We start from the raw sequence: 20,553 nt of genomic DNA, 5'->3' as shown, positions 1-20,553 counted from the left end.
ACTCTTTCCACTCTGGAATATGAGGAAACTGGGGCTCATAAATGGGGAGGGTCAAGGCCAGACGACAGCCGCGTCTCTGTTTGCATTCAGGCGGGTCTGCACTTCCCAGACCTCGATGCCCGTGGCCTTGTCCAGGGCACTGTGACCCTCCCTGGGAATTTCACGTAGATCCGTGGCCTCAGCCCCTGGCTGTAGTTGAGGAAATTGAGCTAAACTAAATGCCAAACTGAGCACCGATGAACAGTGTGAAATCATTCTTCTTTCTAATTCCAGGTCATGATTCAGCGCCGCTTGCTGAGCGTGCTGACTGCGATCCGTAACATGCACAGAGACACCATCAAGAAAAGGTTCAGTCACGGAGGACAGTCCATAGCACAAGGTAGAGCCGGCTGCGCACAGCTGTGCTTCCATCCACACATGTTCTGAGCAGCGGGCTTCTCTGTTAGGAAGTCAGCTGGGTACAAATGCACGGCTTCATCAATCACATGTACTGGATTTTAAAAAGTTTTACTGAAGTCTAGTTGATTTACAGTGTTGCATTGATTTCTGCTGTACAGCACAGTGATTCTGTCAGTTATAACATATATTCATATTCTTTTCCAGTATGGTTTATCCCAGGATATTGAATATAGTTCCCTGTGCTCTACAGTAGGACCTTGTTGTTTAGACATCCCCTATATACTCGTTTGCATCTGCTGATCCTAAACTCCCGATCCTTCCCTCCCCCAGCCCCCTCCCCCTTGGCAACCGCAAGTCTGTTCTCTATGTCTGTGAGTCTTTCTGTGTCATAGATAAGTTCATTTGTGTCATATTTTAGATTCCACATATAAGTGATACCATATGGTATTTGTCTTTCTTTTTCTGACTTACTTCACTTAGTATGATAATCTCTAGGTGCATCCATGTTGCTACAAATTGCATTCTTTCATTCTTTCTTATGGCCAAGTAATATTCCATTGTATATATGTGCCACATCTTCTTTATCCATTCTTCTGTCGATGGACATTTAGGTTGCTTCCATGTCTTGGCTATTGTGAATAGTGCTGCTGTGAATATAGGACATTTTATTACATTTTAATTGTCCTTTTTCCTCCTATATTATTTTATCTCTGATGCAGACGTTTCTAATAAAGAAACTCTTTTAAAAAAACATTGTAGGGCTTCCCTGGTGGCGCAGTGGTTAAGAGTCCGCCTGCCGATGCAGGGGACACGGGTTCGTGCCCCGGTCCGGGAAGATCCCACATGCCGCGGAGCGGCTTGGCCCATGAGCCATGGCCGCTGAGCCTGCGCATCCGGAGCCTGTGCTCTGCAACAGGAGAGGCCACACAGTGAGAGGCCCACGTACTGAAAAAAAAAAAAAATTGTAAAATTTACCTGTGAGTTACATATGGACACCTGTAAAATGTCTTTACATGCTTCTTTAATTTGATCTTTTTCTTTGATGACAAGGGCAAAGAATATTCATCAGAGAGACTTCACTATGAATTATAGTTTTTTGGAAGTAAAAATAAAATTTTTTAAAAATTGGAGAAGGGGTTGAGGTAAAAAGGAAAAGAGAAACTAAAAATGAGACTACACACATACATACCTACACACACACGTTCTTTCTGAAATGGTGTGTGCCGAGGACCCAGTAACTGGTGTGTGGCAAACGCACACACGCACACAACCAGAGACGGTTGTTTCACACAAATACCTTACGATTCTCCCAAAGCGCTGTTTTGTTTTTCACCCACAGACAAGAATTCCTCCAGACACCTTCGGGCGCGGGTCAGTCAGGACGATTACTGCAGCTGCTTCTCTGTGTCACCCCAGCAAGTGCTGCCCTTCGCCTTTCCGGTCTACAGCGCCCCCCAGGGCTCCAACGAGCTGGTGGGTGTGCAGGGCTGCCATGGCCCAGGCTCCATCAGGGTCGCAGGCAGGTGCCAAGGGGAGCCCCGCCTTGTCTCTGCCCCTCCGCCGCCTCCTGAGAGGCTCCCAAGGCAGACCTGCGTCCAAGTTATTGTGATGAACAGGAAACCGAGTGGCCCCTGCTGCCCCCTGCCTGGCCCCTGGGATGCCTGTGCTCAGGCCCTGCCCAGCCTGGAGGCCACCGGGCTCTGCCACACTGCCGGGGAATGGGGCCTGAGGGCCGCAGCAGATGTAGGACCAAGAGGCAGGCCCAGCCCAGCCAAGCCCTCGGGTGCGTGCGGTCTGCGGGGGCCGGGGATGGGCGGCCACAGCCTCTAACAGGCCAGCCTCAGACTCACAGGTTCATCCGTCTCTCCCTCTCGGTGGCAAGAAGTGTGACAGTTAGCCAAATGATGCATTGTCATAATTCAGATCGTGGCCAGACCACAAGTCAGGCAGTTTCTTAAGCACTTCAGTTCTGTCAATTCATTTAATCTTCAACAAGTCTACGTGGTAGGTTTATCCTCTTACAGCTGAGAAGGAGCCTGGGACACAAGGTCACAGAGCCAGTAATGAAATGTTGCCCGAGTTCCTCAAGTTCACGTAGTTAGCAATAAAAAGTGTGTTTTAATCGATAGTGAAAGGGCACAAGCAAAAGAGTTTTTTGGTTTCAAAGAATGAACTTGCCATTCACATCCTGTAAGATGCGTTGAGCCTTGCAGGTTAATCTACTCAAGAATTACAGGAGTGACTTTAGAAATTCCATGTGTTTTCCGCATTAGAAAATCAAATGACTTAAAAGATGAGAATATTTAGTTCCTAGGAAATGATAAATCTGAGATTTTCAAGCACTAAGAATTATCTGATACTCAATAATTAATGTGTGGAAAAAGTGATAGGGATGAAAAGAGATTATCACTGTGCTGTGGAGCCCGTCTTTTTTTTTTCTTTTTAATAATTCAAAGCTTATCATTTCATTTGGTACTTGAGTTAGTGCTGCAGAAACTTCTGTGCTGCTCAGGGTTGATGAAAAACAGAATGCTCAGCATTCCTGTCCATAAAGAATTTTGTAATTCATTCCATAAATACTGTATTTCACCTATTCTAAGATCATGTTTTAAAATATACAGCACCTTTGAGATTGGGAAATGTCTTATAATTGGTGGCACATTCGCATTGCATCGTATCAGTCTGACGACGGTATCTCAGCTCCATGAGCCATAGTATTTACTGAGTGCCTGTCATAGGTGGGGCGCTGTTGCAGGCTTTGCGTGATGCAGCAGATCCGCGTGCAGGACATTTGTGAGGTGGTGCTTCGGGATTAGCATCTGTGGAAGGGAAGCAGCCGCAGTGGGCAGAGAAGTTAGGCTGCATCCTTTGACAGAGGCCTCAGCTGCCGTCCTGAGAACCACACCCTAAGAGACAAGGGGGGCGGGGGCCCACGCTGCCTCCAAGCCACTCGCGGGAAGCAGCAGCTGTGGTCACGGGAAGGGTCACTTAGAGGGAGGGGCTGTTCGTGTAACGTGCAAAATGTGGAGAAATAGAAGCATAGCTGCCCTCGCTCCATGATGATCACGTGTCACTTTTTTGAATTTTCACATTTTAGGCTCCTGGTGGCCTTGGACCTGTTCCAATTAAACCTTCAGAAATTCAAATCAAGCAGGCCTATTCCTTCTTCAATCTGCAGGTTAGACCTGTCATGTGGTTTTGTTAATTGGGTTTCTTATGAAGTGAACAGAATAGTCTTGAATTTGAACTGCACTATTTTTATTAGTTTTGTTCTATGACGGATTATGCCACGTAGCATACTGTGTGTTTTTCTCTGATGTTATTTTATGCGACGTGCAAGGTGTAGCAGATTCTCTTTAACTAATGTGGCTTATGGAAACCAGGATCTTTATTCTGTGGATATACCATATAGTATGCATATCTGAAGCTGTCTGAACTGCATATGTTAGAAACTTGAAGAAACGACACAAGTGAACAGAAGTGAGTCAGCCTTTGTGTATGACCACTTCTGTTTTTGAAAATATGCATGCTTTATTTCTTTTTTCTTTTCTTTTTTTTAATTGAAGTATAGTTGAATCCCAATATCTTGTTAGTTTCAGGCATACAGCACAGTGGTTCAGTTACACACACACACACATCTATTCTTATTCAGATCCTTTTCCCTTTTAGGTTATTGCAAAATGTTGAGTATAATTCCCCGTGCTGTCCAGTAGGTCCTTGTGAAATATGCGTGTTTTAAACTGACAAACCAGTGTTCAGTGTATTGCAGAGTTAAGCCCTAAGACAGGGGCGAGGAACTGTGAACACCGCTGTGTGCTGGGACCCAGAACAGGGCCCAGGACGGCACTGACAAAGCTGCTGCTTAAACGTGGCGCTCGTTTTCCTTTTACCCCCAGGCGGCTGGGAAGTGCCTCCCAAGGGCTTCAAGCGCCTGCCTTCTCTCCCCCAGGTTCCTCAGCTGTACCAGATCAAGAGGTACCAGCCGGTCTCTGTGCAGAGGTCTTCAACCAGCTACTGGCCTCAGAAGCTTGCCCGGGCCCTGAAGCCAGGAGCTGAGGTGACAGGTCCCCACCCTCGGGAACGTCCCATCTTCCCGCCGCCCTGGCGCGTGGACTAACGCGCTGTCCTTCGTCTTGGCCCAGGACGAAGCCACCGCCGTCATGGCCCTGCCCAAGCAGGACTCCGCACCCCAGCTCCCCGGCGAGACCTCCGTCCTGAGCATACGACTCCCTGAGGCCTTGGCCCGGGCTCCAGAGTATGACCCGCTTTATATCTTTGTAAGTGACATCAGCAGAAGTCATTGTTCCTTGTCCCTTTATCCAGAAGTTACTTCATAAGAAAGCGGAAACAAATAGAAAACAATCTTATTTTTGGTTACCAAAGGGGAAAGTGGGGAGGGGTAAACTAGGGGTGTGGGATTAGCAGACACACACTACTGCACGTAAAAAAGATAAGCAGCAAGGACTGACTGTGTAGCACAGGGAAATGTACTCACGGTCTTGTCATAACCTGTAGGGGAAAAGAATCTGGAAAAAAAATATATATATATATAACTGTATCACTTTGCTGTACTCCTGAAACTGACACAATATTGTACATCAACTATACTTCAGTTTTTTAAAAAAAAAACATTGAGAAAAAGAAGACAGAAGCACTAATTGAGAATATTTTTCTCTCTTTGGAATTTCAAGGGTTAAACCACATCTCACCTTTGAAATTGCTGGCCAGCCTTTATCATTTGGAGAATGTCAATGTTTTTGTCTTTTAACAACTCCAGCATTTATTTTTTTATGACAATAGCTTTATGATCTTTTCTAATTATCTATAATATGCACATGTGTATTTTTGTGTTTCTTTTAAGTATAGTTGCTGTGCAAATTATGTAAGTTACAGGTGTACAATACAGTGATTCACAATTTTTAAAGGTAGTATATATATATATTTTATATATATATATAAATATATGGTATATATATGTGCGGTACGTGGGCCTCTCACTGTTGTGGCCTCTCCCGTTGCGGAGCACAGGCTCCGGACGCGCAGGCTCAGCGGCCATGGCTCTTGGGCCCAGCTGCTCCGCGGCATGTGGGATCCTCCCGGACGGGGGCACGAACCCATGTCCCCTGCATCGGCAGGCAGACTCTCAACCACTGCGCCACCAGGGAAGCCCTGTATATATATTTTAAGAAGAAAATACAACAGAAAAAAAGTAAAGTCACCCCAGCCCCGTCCCGCAGCGCCTAGTTGATTCTTTATCGCATCTTCGGGCACCATGTCCCTGCCACACCGACGCCTGATTCCCTGTCTTCTACCAAATTGAGTCCAGTCTCCCAGAGATGTGGGGTCTAGCCGGTTCTTCCCCCTCCCCTGCGTGTGTCCTCCTATCACCTGCCCTCAGGGGCACCCCCTTCCCCCTTATCCTTAAGGATGCAGTACCCAAGCCCTAAGAGACTGAAGGCCAGACAGGAAATCTGAGGAGGTTCTATGTAAGAACGGAATCATCGACGAAATGCCATGGTAGTTGCCCTAGTTACGGTCTGTTTTGTAAGGACATGCACACACAAACGAACACACACGCACACGCGCGCGCGCACACACACACACACACACACGCAGTATGAGGAAGGGCCTCAGACACTACCTGAGAAAGTCTCCTCTGGGAGAATCTACACGTGAGCCTCTGAATCTCTGACAGGCAGAGATGCTGGTGGTCGCACCGAAGGGCAGAGCTGGGACAGACGCCTGCCTGTTTCCTGGTTGTTTGCCTTGGGGCTACTCCTCTGAGCTCTGCTGCTTTCCTCCAGGGAGCTGTGCTGTTTGTGTTTTGGCCAAACACAAACACAGCGTGTTCTGGTAGTCTCATTGCGGGGCAGGGGAGAGCTGTCCTTCAGAGACTTAGAGTCAGGGCTGGGATGGCCTCACCGGACATCTAACTCAGTGATTTTCAGACTTCACTTAGCACCAGCACCCTATCGCCAGCTGAAATTTTACACAGCAGAGCAATATGTAAAATAGGGTCCTGGTTGCTGGGCTGGCAGTGGATAAGGGGCTTTCCTGAGGAGGGTATCCCTGCAAAACCCCAGGGTCTTCAGAGTCTCCCCCAGACCCACCCTCTACCACCGCTCACCACTCTGCGAGTGAGAAAGCTGGTCTAGAGACCGGTTTTGCAGATGTAACATATATCAACATTTACCAGATTACATACTTTTCACATGGACAGTTTATTGCATATCACTTACACATCAGTATGGCTATAAAAGAAAGAATTCGAAAAGCCTAAGAAAAGAAACAAAAATAAAAGACAAGCAATGCTGGTCGCAACGAGTAGAGCATTGCAGTGGCGTCTTGGTTGAAGTTTTTTGTTGTTGTTGTTTTTTTTGCCATACGCGGGCCTCTCACTGTTGTGGCTTCTCCCGTTGCGGAGCACAGGCTCCGGACGCACAGGCTCAGCAGCCATGGCTCACGGGCCCAGCTGCTCCGCGGCATGTGGGATCTTCCCGGACGCGGGCACGAACCCGTGTCCCCTGCATCAGCAGGCGGGCTCTCAACCGCTGCGCCACCAGGGAAGCCCCACAGTGGAGTCTTGGGGTGATATCTGTGCTCTGTCTGCAGGAGATGGGGTAGAGGGCTCTGGGGAGGAGACGTTGGGGCAGCGTGGACCCCATGCGCTGACGGTGCAGCTGAGGCCGTGGAAACGCTGGAGGGTTCTATAGAGGTGCGTTACTAAAGCAAAACGCAAGACCATTATAAACTCCAGGGGGGAGAGTCAACTAAAAATCGATGTATGTTCCCAGTAGGAAGCCAAACTGAAATTGGCATGATTTTTAAGACTTGATGGAAAATTGAAAAATAGACTCCATCTGGCCTTGATACTAGAACTTCCCTCTGTCACTGATGCAGAGGTCGTGATAGTGAACCTTCACCAGAAAGCTATAATCCAGGCCTCGGCTTGGCCTGGCAGAGGGACATACTTAGACAGTTAAGACAAAATAAATGCTGTTTACTAGTTTCCAGCTTTCAGAGACAACTTATGAACGAAGCATACAGGTCTTGGTGTGGTTCCAGAATGCAGATGTTGATGATCTCAATAATACAAAAGTAAAATTGTGGAAGAGAGGAAGAAAGGAACAGGAAAGCATGGGAGTGGGAATGCCTTCATTTCACCTGAGGGGGAGTTGAAATACTCAACTAAAGATGATGAAACAGGAAGTAGGTGGATCAGTGTATCATTTCAAGTCGCAGCAAAACGAACAATAACCATGTGATTTTCAAAGTCCGGAAGGAGCATCTGTGCACACGAGCGAGACCCTTACCTTACGTGGTAATGAGTCAGCAGATACTGTGAGGTCGACAGTCAAGAGACGGAAGAAGAAGAGTGATGTTTAGAGTTAGTGACCATCCAAGGCACAAACCCAGACCCGAGCCTGGGGTAGGAGGGGCCCGCACGAGCCCCCTTGCTCTTCACCACGAATCCTCCCAGCCTGGGTGAGCCGCTCCCATAGGCACGCAGCGGTCTGGGGGAAATTAAAATTAAAGTAGTCACGGGCTGACCACTCAGACCTCCTGCTCTGGTAGCGATGGCCACCCTGGGGGAGGTGAGGTGTGACAACTGTTAGAGACGGTGGCATGGCCATTTCCAGAAAGATTTCATCCGCTGCACTTGACCCAAGGCAGGTCCAGAGAGTTGGCCACACGGCGGGTTTCCCCCCCACCCCAGTGCTGTGCACCTTTGCCCCCGTCCCCGTCCCCGTGAGACTGCCAGCCCCTCACCCATCAGTGACTCCACCTCTTGGTCACACTGGGGTCTCTGTCATCCTGCCCCAAATCCCTGAGGCACCCCTTCCCAGGGGCTGTCCCGATTGTCCTTTGTCACCACATGGGTAACTCCTGGTGGCGGAGGCCAGCAGCCTCCAGATTCTGGCCCTCGCCCCATTTCTGGGGAGGTAGTTGTGCCCAGAGTGCCTGGGTGGCTCCGGCTGGGTGCTCACCCTGCCTCCTGTCCTTTGCCCCTCCTTCTGGCACGTCCTCGCATGCTGGGGGATTTAAGGGGCCCTGCGCGGCGGCAGGACGCGTCCCCCACTTGCCCACCCACACCCGCCTTCCTCTGCATCCTCAGTCTCCCCGGCTTTGTCTCACCACGCCCCACCTTTCCCCTCGTTCCCTCCCAGCCCTCCAGCCAAGGTTTGCCTTCGCCTCTGTCCCTGTCCCCATTCTGTGCGGCCCTGTGAGGGACGGGAGAAGAGCTGCTGTGGACACACGGATACTCCACTCCTGACTCCCTCGGGGAGTTATCGCCCCCCTGCCGTCCTGCTGCCTTTACATCCATGCGTTGGCACAAGAGCTTCTCCGTGGCCCCGGCTGCAAGTCAGCCTCCCTGCATGACTGGAGGACAGGCAGCCCAGCGTTCGTGGCCGGGACGCCTTCATCACACGCACGATAGCCGGGCCCTCCTCTGGGTGCTGTCACGTCGTCTTCAAGTTGTTGGGGACATTTGTTTCTTGGCGGTGAGACTGGGTTCCCGTCAGTCGTGTGGAGTTCTGTGCGTTTTTTTTTTTTTAATTTTTTAAAATTATTCAAACAAACAAAAAGAACAGAATCTCAACTTAGTGGTTCCTAAACATCTGTGATTAAACAACCACAAGGGAGCTAAAAGCTATGTTGTTTGGGACAAGAGCTGGGTTTTTGTTGGACAGGCCCCAGAAGGAACATTAAAAGGCTCCACATTTTTGTACATTTTGATGTAATTGCTCTGTGCCTCCATTAGTTCTGCTGGAAAATTAGTAAAAGACAGGAACTCCCTTAAAACCAGATACTTCATCCAAATGGAGCCTTCCTGAATTAAAAACATCACCAAAACAATGTTAAATGCTGCTGTCTCCTGATATATCACATGCCACCCTCTCCTTTGTCTTTTCTTTTTTTTTTTTTTCTTTTTTTTTTGCGGTACACGGGCCTCTCACTGCTGTGGTCTCTCCCGTTGTGGAGCACAGGCTCCGGACGCGCAGGCTTAGTGGCCATGGCTCACGGGCCCAGCCGCTCTGCGGCATGTGGGACCTTTCCGGACCGGGGCACGAACCGGTGTACCACTGCACCACCTGGGAAGCCCCTGTCTTCTCTTTAAAGTTACTTTTTAGAAGCTATTCTTTTGTTTCCAAAACCAGAAGCTCATTGCTTTTTAAAACCAGTTTCCTTATTTAATAAATCCCCCTAATTGATCAAATTCAGAAACAAATACTTTAAGCTGTTTAAACTGCAGTTTCATTTGTACTCGTTTCCATGGGAGCTCAGTGAATCCGCGTGGTATGTAATGAAGCGCTTCAACCAGAAAAGTGACATTTGTGAATGACCGTGACCACTGCCCATCTGAAGCCACCTCTGCTCTCCTGCTTCTCTTTCCCAGACGGGCTGACAGAGGTGGGGTCAGAGTGCGCGTGCCGGGGGCGGGGGGGGGGGCCGAAGGGAGCCTTAGCTGACGCCTGTGCTGTGGCAGAGGAGGAAACCGGTCAACAAAAGAGACCCCGTTTTTCATCTCTCCCGCAGAACCCCAGCCCAGGGTCATTTGCCGTGAAGCACCCGCTGACCTACGCGGAAACCTCGATCGATTACCATCTGTGCACCCACCCCAAGTACAAGTTCACCAAGGAGTCCCACTGCAGCTCCAGCATCCCCCTAACCCAGAAGCAGTTTCTCCATCACATGGTAAAGCCATCCCGGCTCAGCGGCAGAGCTGGCTCTGGGCTGCGGGGACGGGCAGGGGACAAGGAGGGAGGGTCACCGCTGGAACCGAGGAATAGAGGGTTTGCCGCCACAGCTGCCGGACGAGGACAGTAACCGTGGTACTGTGGACCCTGTCATGCCCCAGCCCTGAAGGGGGGCAGGTGGGGACTCAGCACCATCCCCATCAGCCCGTACCCAGCTCCCAGGCTTCACGTTGCCCCCTTTTCAACATTCTTAGTCTCTTTTTCCCTTGAAGGTCATGCCTAATATTCATCTTATCCCCGCTGCAACCATGGAAAAACAGTCACGTGGTGGCCATAACCCTGTGGCCTGACCCCCCTCTTTGTTTGGTCCCCAACAAGGACAGAAACGTCATAATGGGCAAGGTGGTGATGTGACAAATGCACAGTGAGGAATAGGCCCCCAAGATCTCCTTCTTCCCCCAAATAACCAACCTGACCTCAGCCTCCAGGCACCTCCTGGGTGGCCCGCACCCTCCGCTCGCTCGGGATGAAACCCTAACTTAGGTGGGTGGCTGTCTCAGCCCCGCCCCCGCCAGCTCCGCCTCACGCCTCTTCCCGCATCACCTTCCTGCCTTTTGGTTCTAGGACTCCAGCCTGATCCCCGTGTTCCTTGCTTGCTCCCTCTTCCCCAGCCCCGCAGCCAGCCACCCCTGGGCCCTCCCTGGATCCCACCGGCTGGCCTCACGCGCCATGTGACTCCCTGTCCTGCACCCCAGGGCCCAGCAGCGCACCGTCACCCTCCTGAGAAGCCTTCCTTCCACACAAATCCGATCCGGTCATTTTCCAGTTTGGAAACCCTCCGTGGTCCCTGCTGCCCCTGAGAGTAGCTCCAGGCTCATTAGCTTGGCCCACGAGGCCCTTCACAACCAGCCTGCCTCTCCAGCCTCATTTCCTGTCACCCCCGTCACCCGCCCTGCACTCGGTGCTCTCCCGATAGTACCCTCCTCGCATTTTCCATGCCTTTGCGCGCGCTTACCCCTGCCTGGACAGCCCTCTGATGAACTGACCCATCCTCTGAATGTTGCATTAGCATCACATCCACAGTAGTCAAAATGGGTGGAAAGGCCAGACCTGTCCTCCAGCACCAGGGCCGTTGCCTCTGTGCCTCATAAGTCAGGGGTGGGAGCCTCTCCGTCCTCCCTGCCTTAATGCCTGTTGCTTTGTTGCAGCAGTTGCTGGAGCAGCTGTCGTTTTTAGCCTCAGAAAAGTTCTACTAAACTTGATGAAATGATACATTTTGGAGCTTAACTTGGATTGAAAAATATTCAGTTGAATGAAACGGAAGTCCTTCCTGAACTTTACATGTGGTCCCCCTGTGCTGGCTCTATTACAGGATGTCATTCCTGGAGTGATGACCTGGAAGAGGTTCCAGTGCCCGGTCCTCTCGTCCCTGCCTGAAACCTCAAAGACAGAGATGATGCAGAGGTAAGCCCAGCTCCCCGTCACCTCACGGAGGTGTGTGTGCCCTGCAGAGTGCAGAGGCTGCAACCTCAGAAGTTACCTGCCAGTAGTATGTCAAAGCATACTTTTAGTGCATCGTGAGGGAAGTCTGCTCGCCAGAAGAATATGATGGTGTGTATAAAGTCATATCTTAACTTTATCTTAATTGAGATATACTTTATTTTTTTAACTTTTATTGAAATATAGTTGATTTACAATGTTATGTTAGTTTTGGATGTAATAGGCCCCCAAGATCTCCTTCTTCCCCCAAATAACCAACCTGACCTCAGCCTCCAGGCACCTCCTGGGTGGCCCGCACCCTCCGCTCGCTCGGGATGAAACCCTAACTTAGGTGGGTGGCTGTCTCAGCCCCGCCCCCGCCAGCTCCGCCTCACGCCTCTTCCCGCATCACCTTCCTGCCTTTTGGTTCTAGGACTCCAGCCTGATCCCCGTGTTCCTTGCTTGCTCCCTCTTCCCCAGCCCCGCAGCCAGCCACCCCTGGGCCCTCCCTGGATCCCACCGGCTGGCCTCACGCGCCATGTGACTCCCTGTCCTGCACCCCAGGGCCCAGCAGCGCACCGTCACCCTCCTGAGAAGCCTTCCTTCCACACAAATCCGATCCGGTCATTTTCCAGTTTGGAAACCCTCCGTGGTCCCTGCTGCCCCTGAGAGTAGCTCCAGGCTCATTAGCTTGGCCCACGAGGCCCTTCACAACCAGCCTGCCTCTCCAGCCTCATTTCCTGTCACCCCCGTCACCCGCCCTGCACTCGGTGCTCTCCCGATAGTACCCTCCTCGCATTTTCCATGCCTTTGCGCGCGCTTACCCCTGCCTGGACAGCCCTCTGATGAACTGACCCATCCTCTGAATGTTGCATTAGCATCACATCCACAGTAGTCAAAATGGGTGGAAAGGCCAGACCTGTCCTCCAGCACCAGGGCCGTTGCCTCTGTGCCTCATAAGTCAGGGGTGGGAGCCTCTCCGTCCTCCCTGCCTTAATGCCTGTTGCTTTGTTGCAGCAGTTGCTGGAGCAGCTGTCGTTTTTAGCCTCAGAAAAGTTCTACTAAACTTGATGAAATGATACATTTTGGAGCTTAACTTGGATTGAAAAATATTCAGTTGAATGAAACGGAAGTCCTTCCTGAACTTTACATGTGGTCCCCCTGTGCTGGCTCTATTACAGGATGTCATTCCTGGAGTGATGACCTGGAAGAGGTTCCAGTGCCCGGTCCTCTCGTCCCTGCCTGAAACCTCAAAGACAGAGATGATGCAGAGGTAAGCCCAGCTCCCCGTCACCTCACGGAGGTGTGTGTGCCCTGCAGAGTGCAGAGGCTGCAACCTCAGAAGTTACCTGCCAGTAGTATGTCAAAGCATACTTTTAGTGCATCGTGAGGGAAGTCTGCTCGCCAGAAGAATATGATGGTGTGTATAAAGTCATATCTTAACTTTATCTTAATTGAGATATACTTTATTTTTTTAACTTTTATTGAAATATAGTTGATTTACAATGTTATGTTAGTTTTGGATGTACAGCAAAGTGACTCAGTTATGTGTGTGTGTGTGTGTGTGTGTGTGTGTGTGTGTGTGTGTGTGTGTGTGTGTATATACATATATTCTTTTTTACATTTTCTTCCTTAATAGGTTATTACAATATATCGAATATAGTTCCCTGTGCTATGCAGTAAGCCCTTGTTGTTTACTTTATATAAATTAGTGGTGTGTATATGTTGATCCCAAACTCCTGATTCATCCCCACCCACTTCCTCCACCCCCTCTCCCCCCTGGCAACCACAAGTTTGCTTTCTATGTCTGTGAGTTTATTTCTGTTTTGTAACTAAGTTCATTAGTATCATTGTTTTAGATTCCACATATAAGTGATATCATATGACATTTGTCTTTTTCTTTCTGACTTGCTTCACTTAGTATGATAGTCTCTAGGTCCATCCATGTTGCTGCAAATGGCATTATTTTGTTCTTTTTTATGGCTGAGTAATATGCCATTGTATATATGTACTGCATCTTTTTTTTTAACATCTTTATTGGAGTATAATTGCTTTACAATGGTGTGTTAGTTTCTGCTGTATAACAAAGTGAACCAGCTATAGCTATACATATATCCCCACATCTCTTCCCTCTTGCGTCTCCCTCCCTCCCACCCTCCCTATCCCACCCCTCTAGGTGATCACAAAGCACCGAGCTGATCTCCCTATGCTATGCGGCTGCTTCCCACTAGCTATCTATTTTACATTTGCATTTGGTAGTGTATATATGTCCATGCGACTCTCTCACTTTGTCCCAGCTTACCCTTCCCCCTCCCCGTGTCCTCAAGTCCATTCTCTACATCTGCGTCTTTATTCCTGTCCTGCCCTTAGGTTTTTCATGACCATTTTTTTTTTTTAGATTCTATACATATGTGTCAGCATGCAGTATTTGTTTTTCTCTTGCTGACTTACTTCACTCTGTATGACAGACTCTAGCTCCATCCACCTCACTACAAATAACTCAATTTCGTTTCTTTTTATGGCTGAGTAATATGCCATTGTATATATGTGCCACATCTTGTTTATCCATTCATCTGTCGATGGACACTTAGGTTGCTTCCATGTCGTGGCTATTGTAAATAGTGTTGCTATGAACATAGGGATGCATGTATATTTTCGAATAAGAGTTTTATTCAGATACACGCCCAGGAGTGGGATTGCTGGATCATATGGTAGCTCTTGAGATATACTTTAAAAAAGTCACGCCCAGGAGTGGGATTGCTGGATCATATGGTAGCTCTTGAGATATACTTTAAAAAAGTCAATGTCACAGGTGGCTAGTTGGCCATGCTTCAATAAAAGCAGACACCAATCCATATAATTCAGCCGAAATAGCCATGGTCCATTTTTTTTTTTAAATGTATTTATTTTTTATTTATTTATTTATGGCTGTGTTGGGTCTTCGTTTCTGTGTGAGGGCTTTCTCTAGTTGTGCAAGTGGGGGTCCCTCTTCATCGCGGTGCGCAGGCCTCTCACTATTGCGGCCTCTGTTGTTGCGGAGCACAGGCTCCAGACGCGCAGGCTCAGTAATTGTGGCTCACAGGCCCAGTTGCTCCATGGCATGTGGGATCTTCCCAGACCAGGGCTCGAACCTGTGTCCCCTGCATTGGCAGGCAGATTCTCAACCACTGCGCCACCAGGGAAGCACAATGGTCCATTTTTAACATTGTAGAGTTGCCAAGATTCGCCATCCACACCCTCCATATCCACTCCCAAATGATCCACCTCTCACCATGCCCCAGCCTGGCCGTCTACCGGGCGGTCCCACAGCTGTCATCACACAGAGACAGAGCAGGTAGATGAGAATATTGTTAGACCAAAGAAGGAGGAAATTTAGAGTAAGCACATTTTTGCTAATTTTCTCATTTAACACCTCTTCAGAGCCCTAGGATCTCAAACAGGTAGACTGATGCCTTTTCTTTAAGACATGGCCTGGTCAGTGACCTGCTCCTGAGCCCTGGAGTTTGCTTCTTTGGCCCATTGTCCTTATAAAACGTAGTGAAATGAGTCTGGTGAGCAGATGTGACTAGTGTCCCAACACAATGACCATCAGCAGCGACCTTCTGCTCAAACTCTTCGATCCAGGGTGAGGCCCAGCCCAAGTGGGGGCAGAGCCCTGCCACGGCCCGGGAGTGGCCAGCTCTGCCGGAGCACCGCCGCCAACCAGGGTCGGCAAGGACGCGCACCCTTGACTCCCACCAGCGAGTGCCGGCTCTTCCCCATCACCAGAACGGCTCGCAGCCTCCCGGAGCTGTGTGGCCCCGGCCACGCTCTGCGCCCAGCTCTCTGTGCCCAGTCCTCTCGTGCAGAACACAAGCCGACCGGGCTTGCTGTGAAGACCCCTCTCAGCCTCAACATTTTCGTTTTAGCAGAGGTAGGAAGGCTCACCCCGATGTGCACCTACCCCGTATGTACCACCTGTCACCTGCCCCTCCCCGGGTATTTGAGGAGATCATTGCAATCCAGTTTGTGACCCTGGAACACTTACCTTTACTTCTTCCTGCACTGCCAGGCAAAAAGCTCTTCCTGAATGAAGCAGAATCTAGGCTTGTCCACCTGCTGTTCCCTTCAGGTTATTTCCTCAGTGCTTCCTGCCCCCCTCTGCCTGGAGATTAACATGAGACCAAGATTTGGCCCATGGTAGGGGCTTGAAGACATTAGTTCCTTTTCTGTGAGTTCATGTTACCGAACCAAACTTGGGTCCACTCACCTGTGCACAGCAAAGCCAATCTACTGACACCAGCTTGTGGTGGAGGCAAGTGCAGCGTTCGTTGCAGGCGCCAAGCAAAGAGTCAGGGACAGTTAAAGGTCAGGAAGCCCCAACTCCCCGATGGCTTCCAGGGAAGCATTTTTAAAGGCCAGGTGAGGGAGGGGTGTCACAGGGTGTGTGATCAGCTCGCGCACAATTCTCTGGGTGGTGGTGAGGTTACAGGGTGGTGTTTCATCGTCAGTCCTCAGGTCTGGGGGCTACGTGCTCATGGTCAAGTAGTCGGCTTCTTCCGCTTGACAGGGGTTTTGGCATCTGTAAGACAGCTGAGGAGTGTGCATCAGATACTGTTATCTGGGTACACCTCAGAGAGGAGCCATGGCAGAGGACATAGGGAGGGGTCTGTACCTCCCCACCAGCCAGACAGAAGACAGTCACACACCCTGCAGCCCTCACCCCAAATTTTGCCTTTAAAAACGCCTGCCTGAAAACCACTGGGCCGTTCTGGGTTCTGGGGGCACAAACCACCTCGTCTCCTTGCTGGCCCTGAACCTTTCTCTGCTCCAGACTCCAATGTTTCGGGTTGCTTGACCTTGCTGTGCGTCAGGCACACGAAATTGTTTGGTAACATTAGCATATTTCTAAAATCTGAAAACTCCAGAATCAAGGGCTAGGTGGAACAGTGACCTTGTAGGGAGAAGGAATGCTTTGGTGTCTGAGAGACCTGCCTCGTAACCCGCTAGCTCTGTCACCGACTCTGTGTCCCTGGGCCACAGTTACCTGTTACTGAAGCCCGTTGAGCAATCATTTCCTCGTCTGTGAAACGGGGACAGTGAAGGGGTCCTCACGGACCACGTGAGTTGTAAGGACTCATGTGGTGCATCTAGCACCATCCTTAGTAACCCTTCCCACTTCTGCCCTCCCCCACCCACTAAACCTTGCGGTAACTCTGCTGCCACCATACAGCGATGACCCGCCACCAGCTAGACATGTGGCCTCATTTTGCTGTGGGGTGAGGGCACTTCCGAATGGACCACAGTCATCAGCAGACCAAACACAGCTGGTGTGGGTACCGTCCAGAGGCTGAATACACACATTGAGCAATGGTATAGGCAGTGGACACACCGGGCTCCACCAGCTGTCAGCAAGCACCGGTCTCAGGAATTAAGAAAAAAAAATCCTGCTTTTTTTTTTCCAAAGCAATGTTCTTGGAAAAATCTCACGAGGCTGTTCTTTCAAAAGGCACTCAGAACGCAGTCACCTTGGGCTTGAACTAACCATGAATTAAATGTGAATTAAACAAGAAAACTCCCCAACTAGGACTTGTTACCTCCAGCTTCTGTGCCCAAGTGCTCTGTTGGCCAATTTGTTTCATAATAAACCATAATTGCACCACAGATTATAAAATTAAGAGAGGATTCTTTATTTCTTTATCATGGATTTCTATGATGTAAGACCCTAGATAATGTTTTTATTTCTAAAAGAGTTATAGAATTATAATAGTATTCCTTTTTAAACTTCCTACACATCTGCTAATGATATTTCAACTCTGCAGTCATTTTTCTTGAATAGATTACCTATTTCTTAGCTGCTATTTCCCCTGTATTTCTGCCCCTGAGAGTTGCTGTTAAACCATGTTTATTCACTCCAAGTCATTTTTGCATTCGTAATGATCAAAACAGCTCACTTGGATTCTTTACTTGTTAATAAATTCGGAGAGAATTTACTGAGTGTCTGTGACTTTCATGCAATCTGGGTAAGTAGCTACACAGAAGTCATCTAATCCAGTGGTGCCCAGACTTTGGGGTTTTATAGACAACTGAAATTTCCAGAAGAATCTTAGGAATTGACTTAGAGTTGTTGGTGTTTTACTTTTCCAAGAAAGGCATGAAACAAAACAAAGCAAAACAAAACACCCAACCTCCGTCCACTGCCACCACCCTTTCAATTCCAGAGGAACATATTAACATATGGAAAAGTAAGCAGGACATGATCTCAGAATTTTAAAATTAGGTTAAGTTTGATCTCATGAAAATCCCTTGGTTGTTGCCGTTCTGTCTTCCAGACCACCCTGGCCCCTGGGGAGTGGTCCAGGCTTCCACCTTCTCCCACCCTCCTCTCGGCTACACGCACTCTGAGGTCTCAGTGGGATTGTCCATTAGAACCTGCGTTCTTTGTCACCAAGTCAGTAAATAGGACTAATCTCTGGGTGGTGGAGGCCAGGTCCCTTTTCAGTGAGGAATGGTGTTAGAGACCAAAATCTGGGTTCCTGGTACACACATCGTTACTGGGGATGGAGTGGGGGAGTCGTCTCTTGGCCTCCTCAGCAGACAAGCCAGAGTGTGTACGTGGGGAAATGCATACATATATATTCACACACATACACACGTATGTACAAAACTACATGACTGCATACATCTACACACATATGCACATGTCCATGTGCACATAGGCACACATACACACACCTACACCCATTTTAGACATCATGAATCCACACCGGTGCCTGTAATCCCAATCCACATTCATGGAGTTGCTGCTTGCTTTTCCCTGTTCCATAGTCGTCTGTCTCTTCTTTCCCCTGTGAGAACGAATCCCCGGTCTCCTAACACACTCAACTCCCTCAGTTTTATAGAACGTCAAAAATAGTTTCAGAATTGCTTCACCTATAACCACTTTAATAAACAAGCATTTTTGCTTATTAAACAAGGAGAAGAAACTTATCCCCAAGACGTATCTGCACACACCAAGGAGGCTTCAATTAACCTCCTGGCTTTCCGTTCCTGCCGCCTGCCTTACCCTCTGCCTGCAGCCTTTCTAGAGCCTGCGAGGAGGTCAGTTTCCTGCCGTGGGTCATTCTTTACTCTCTTCTATGAGACAACACTCCTCTCAGCTTCTAGAAACTTATTCCAGAAAATTATTTTAAAAGTTTATCCATTTGTGACTCTCTTCCTATTCTCTTTGCTGTTGTGGGTTCCTCTAATATCATTTGAGAGGCATGTTAAGAAGGTGTTGAGACCAAAAAAAGGGGAAATTTTTTTAAAAGGTGAGTGTTTGCTCCACCAACTTGAAACAGAAGTCTACCGCCGACTTTAAAAATAACAAAATGTCTTTTCTCCCCATCTCAATTCTTTTAATGTCCTCAACACCCAGTAATTTGTATATGAAGCTGTAAAATCATGATACCAAACAATATATAAGGGGGTGGGGAGGAGGTTTGAAACTGAATAAACAGCTAAGGAAGAGTATAAACGTGGGAAAAAATATTAAGAACAAAAAAAGCGAACTAACTGCCCCACGCCAGCCCGACCCCCGGGAAATAGTGTAAGCTTAGACACCACAAGTTTGACAGTTCTGTTTCTAAACTCTGGGAAATGTCTTTCTCAAAACTGAAGTATAGTTGATTTACAGTAACACCGGGAAGTGTCTTCTTTGGCCCCATTCTCTTGGGTTTGACTGGTACCTATCGCAGCCCCGCCTTTACCTCTAGGGAGACATGAGTGGGTTTGCAAGAATGAAGGAGGGCAGAACGGTAGCGTAAAACACCAGTGGTGGAAAGAAAAGTGCTTTAGGAAATTGTGTAAAGACCCCGAGACTACAAATGTGTGCTTTTTCCACAGCTGCGATTCCTTCAATTTAGCCATGCTTCCTATAGACGTCCCTGCCGTTCTTGATGCCTTACCAGAGGAAGACAGAATGGAGACCCTCGAACGGTACTCTTTTACTTTTGTTCTCTCGTGATGTCTATTTTCCAGAAATAGTCCCGGTGCTATGAGAGATTTCCAAGGAGCACCCAGTGCCCGAGCTTGCACCCAGCCGAGACACGGCTAACACCCAGCCATACGCCCAACTAGATAGGATGCTGGATTCGTGGTGGAGAACAGCCTAAGGTCTCACACTGGCTGATCTTTCCGTGCTGCAGGCGCTCAGGGGAGGGGCGAGCGGAGGGGGAGCTGAGTGGGCTTCCAAGGCTGCAGAGTCGCCTTGACTGGGGTTAGTACTGGGGTGGGGTTTGGGGGGCATAAAGAAATAGAGCGCCCCCAGATAAATAAAAAAGAGAAAAAAGAGAAAAACGAAAACAAAGGAAATTTTAAAAGAAAGAGCGAAAACAAACCAAAAAAGAAAAAAAAGAAAAAAGAAAAAAAGAAAAAGAAATATCAGCCCCAAACTAAGCTGCTTAAACTTGACTTTACTGATGAGCATCCAACATCCAGTGGGAATGCATCCTTGAATCTCCTGTGGCTGTACCCACTAGACCATTTTTCCCTGTAGATAATCAGTGAGTGAAGTCCTGAATATCCGGGGCGTGTGTCGGTTTTCGTGAGACCTGCCCACACCCAAATGTGACACTTGAGCGCCTGAAGCTTGGAACCCAGGTGTGAACAGGGAGGTTGAGTGTCCGCCACTCAAACCCCGGAGCACGAGGGCGTTTCCTGAGGACACTGTAGCCGGGCGGGCGGGGATGACACACGGTTACTTGAGGGTCAGCGCTGGGGGCAGCTGGGGAGACGCTCGGCAGACCCCTCCCCCATTCAGCACTGATGCACGGACCCCCGGGGCTCGGTTCCCTTATCTCTGAAATGGGAAGAGTAGTACCTGCTTCTCAGGGGTTGTCACCCAGGACGACGGGGGGGGGGGGGGGGGGGGGATGCAGCAGGACACGTGCTGAAAACACACGCACACTCTCTCCCGAGAAGACGGGTAGGTGATTTATGAAGCACCCGCGGC

General features: G+C 49.1%; 1 protein-coding gene across 1 annotated transcript in view; it reads left to right on the top strand.

The window, feature by feature from the left end:
• CFAP221 (cilia and flagella associated protein 221) overlaps positions 1-20,553 on the top strand; it is an 84,808-nt gene that overhangs the window by 57,229 nt on the left and 7,026 nt on the right. Inside the window, exons 14-21 of the mRNA XM_007469137.1 lie at positions 274-379; positions 1,739-1,872; positions 3,497-3,577; positions 4,349-4,456; positions 4,542-4,676; positions 9,940-10,098; positions 11,473-11,564; positions 19,446-19,538. Coding sequence (XP_007469199.1) covers positions 274-379; positions 1,739-1,872; positions 3,497-3,577; positions 4,349-4,456; positions 4,542-4,676; positions 9,940-10,098; positions 11,473-11,564; positions 19,446-19,538 — 908 coding nt within the window. The remainder of the gene's footprint in view (positions 1-273; positions 380-1,738; positions 1,873-3,496; positions 3,578-4,348; positions 4,457-4,541; positions 4,677-9,939; positions 10,099-11,472; positions 11,565-19,445; positions 19,539-20,553) is intronic.

This window comes from Lipotes vexillifer, unplaced genomic scaffold (genome assembly GCF_000442215.2).
Source record: "Lipotes vexillifer unplaced genomic scaffold, Lipotes_vexillifer_v1.1 scaffold1466, whole genome shotgun sequence".
Lineage (NCBI taxonomy): Eukaryota > Metazoa > Chordata > Mammalia > Artiodactyla > Lipotidae > Lipotes > Lipotes vexillifer.
The sequence above is the reverse complement of the archived record's forward strand: the minus strand, read 5'-3'. Positions and strand labels throughout refer to the sequence as shown.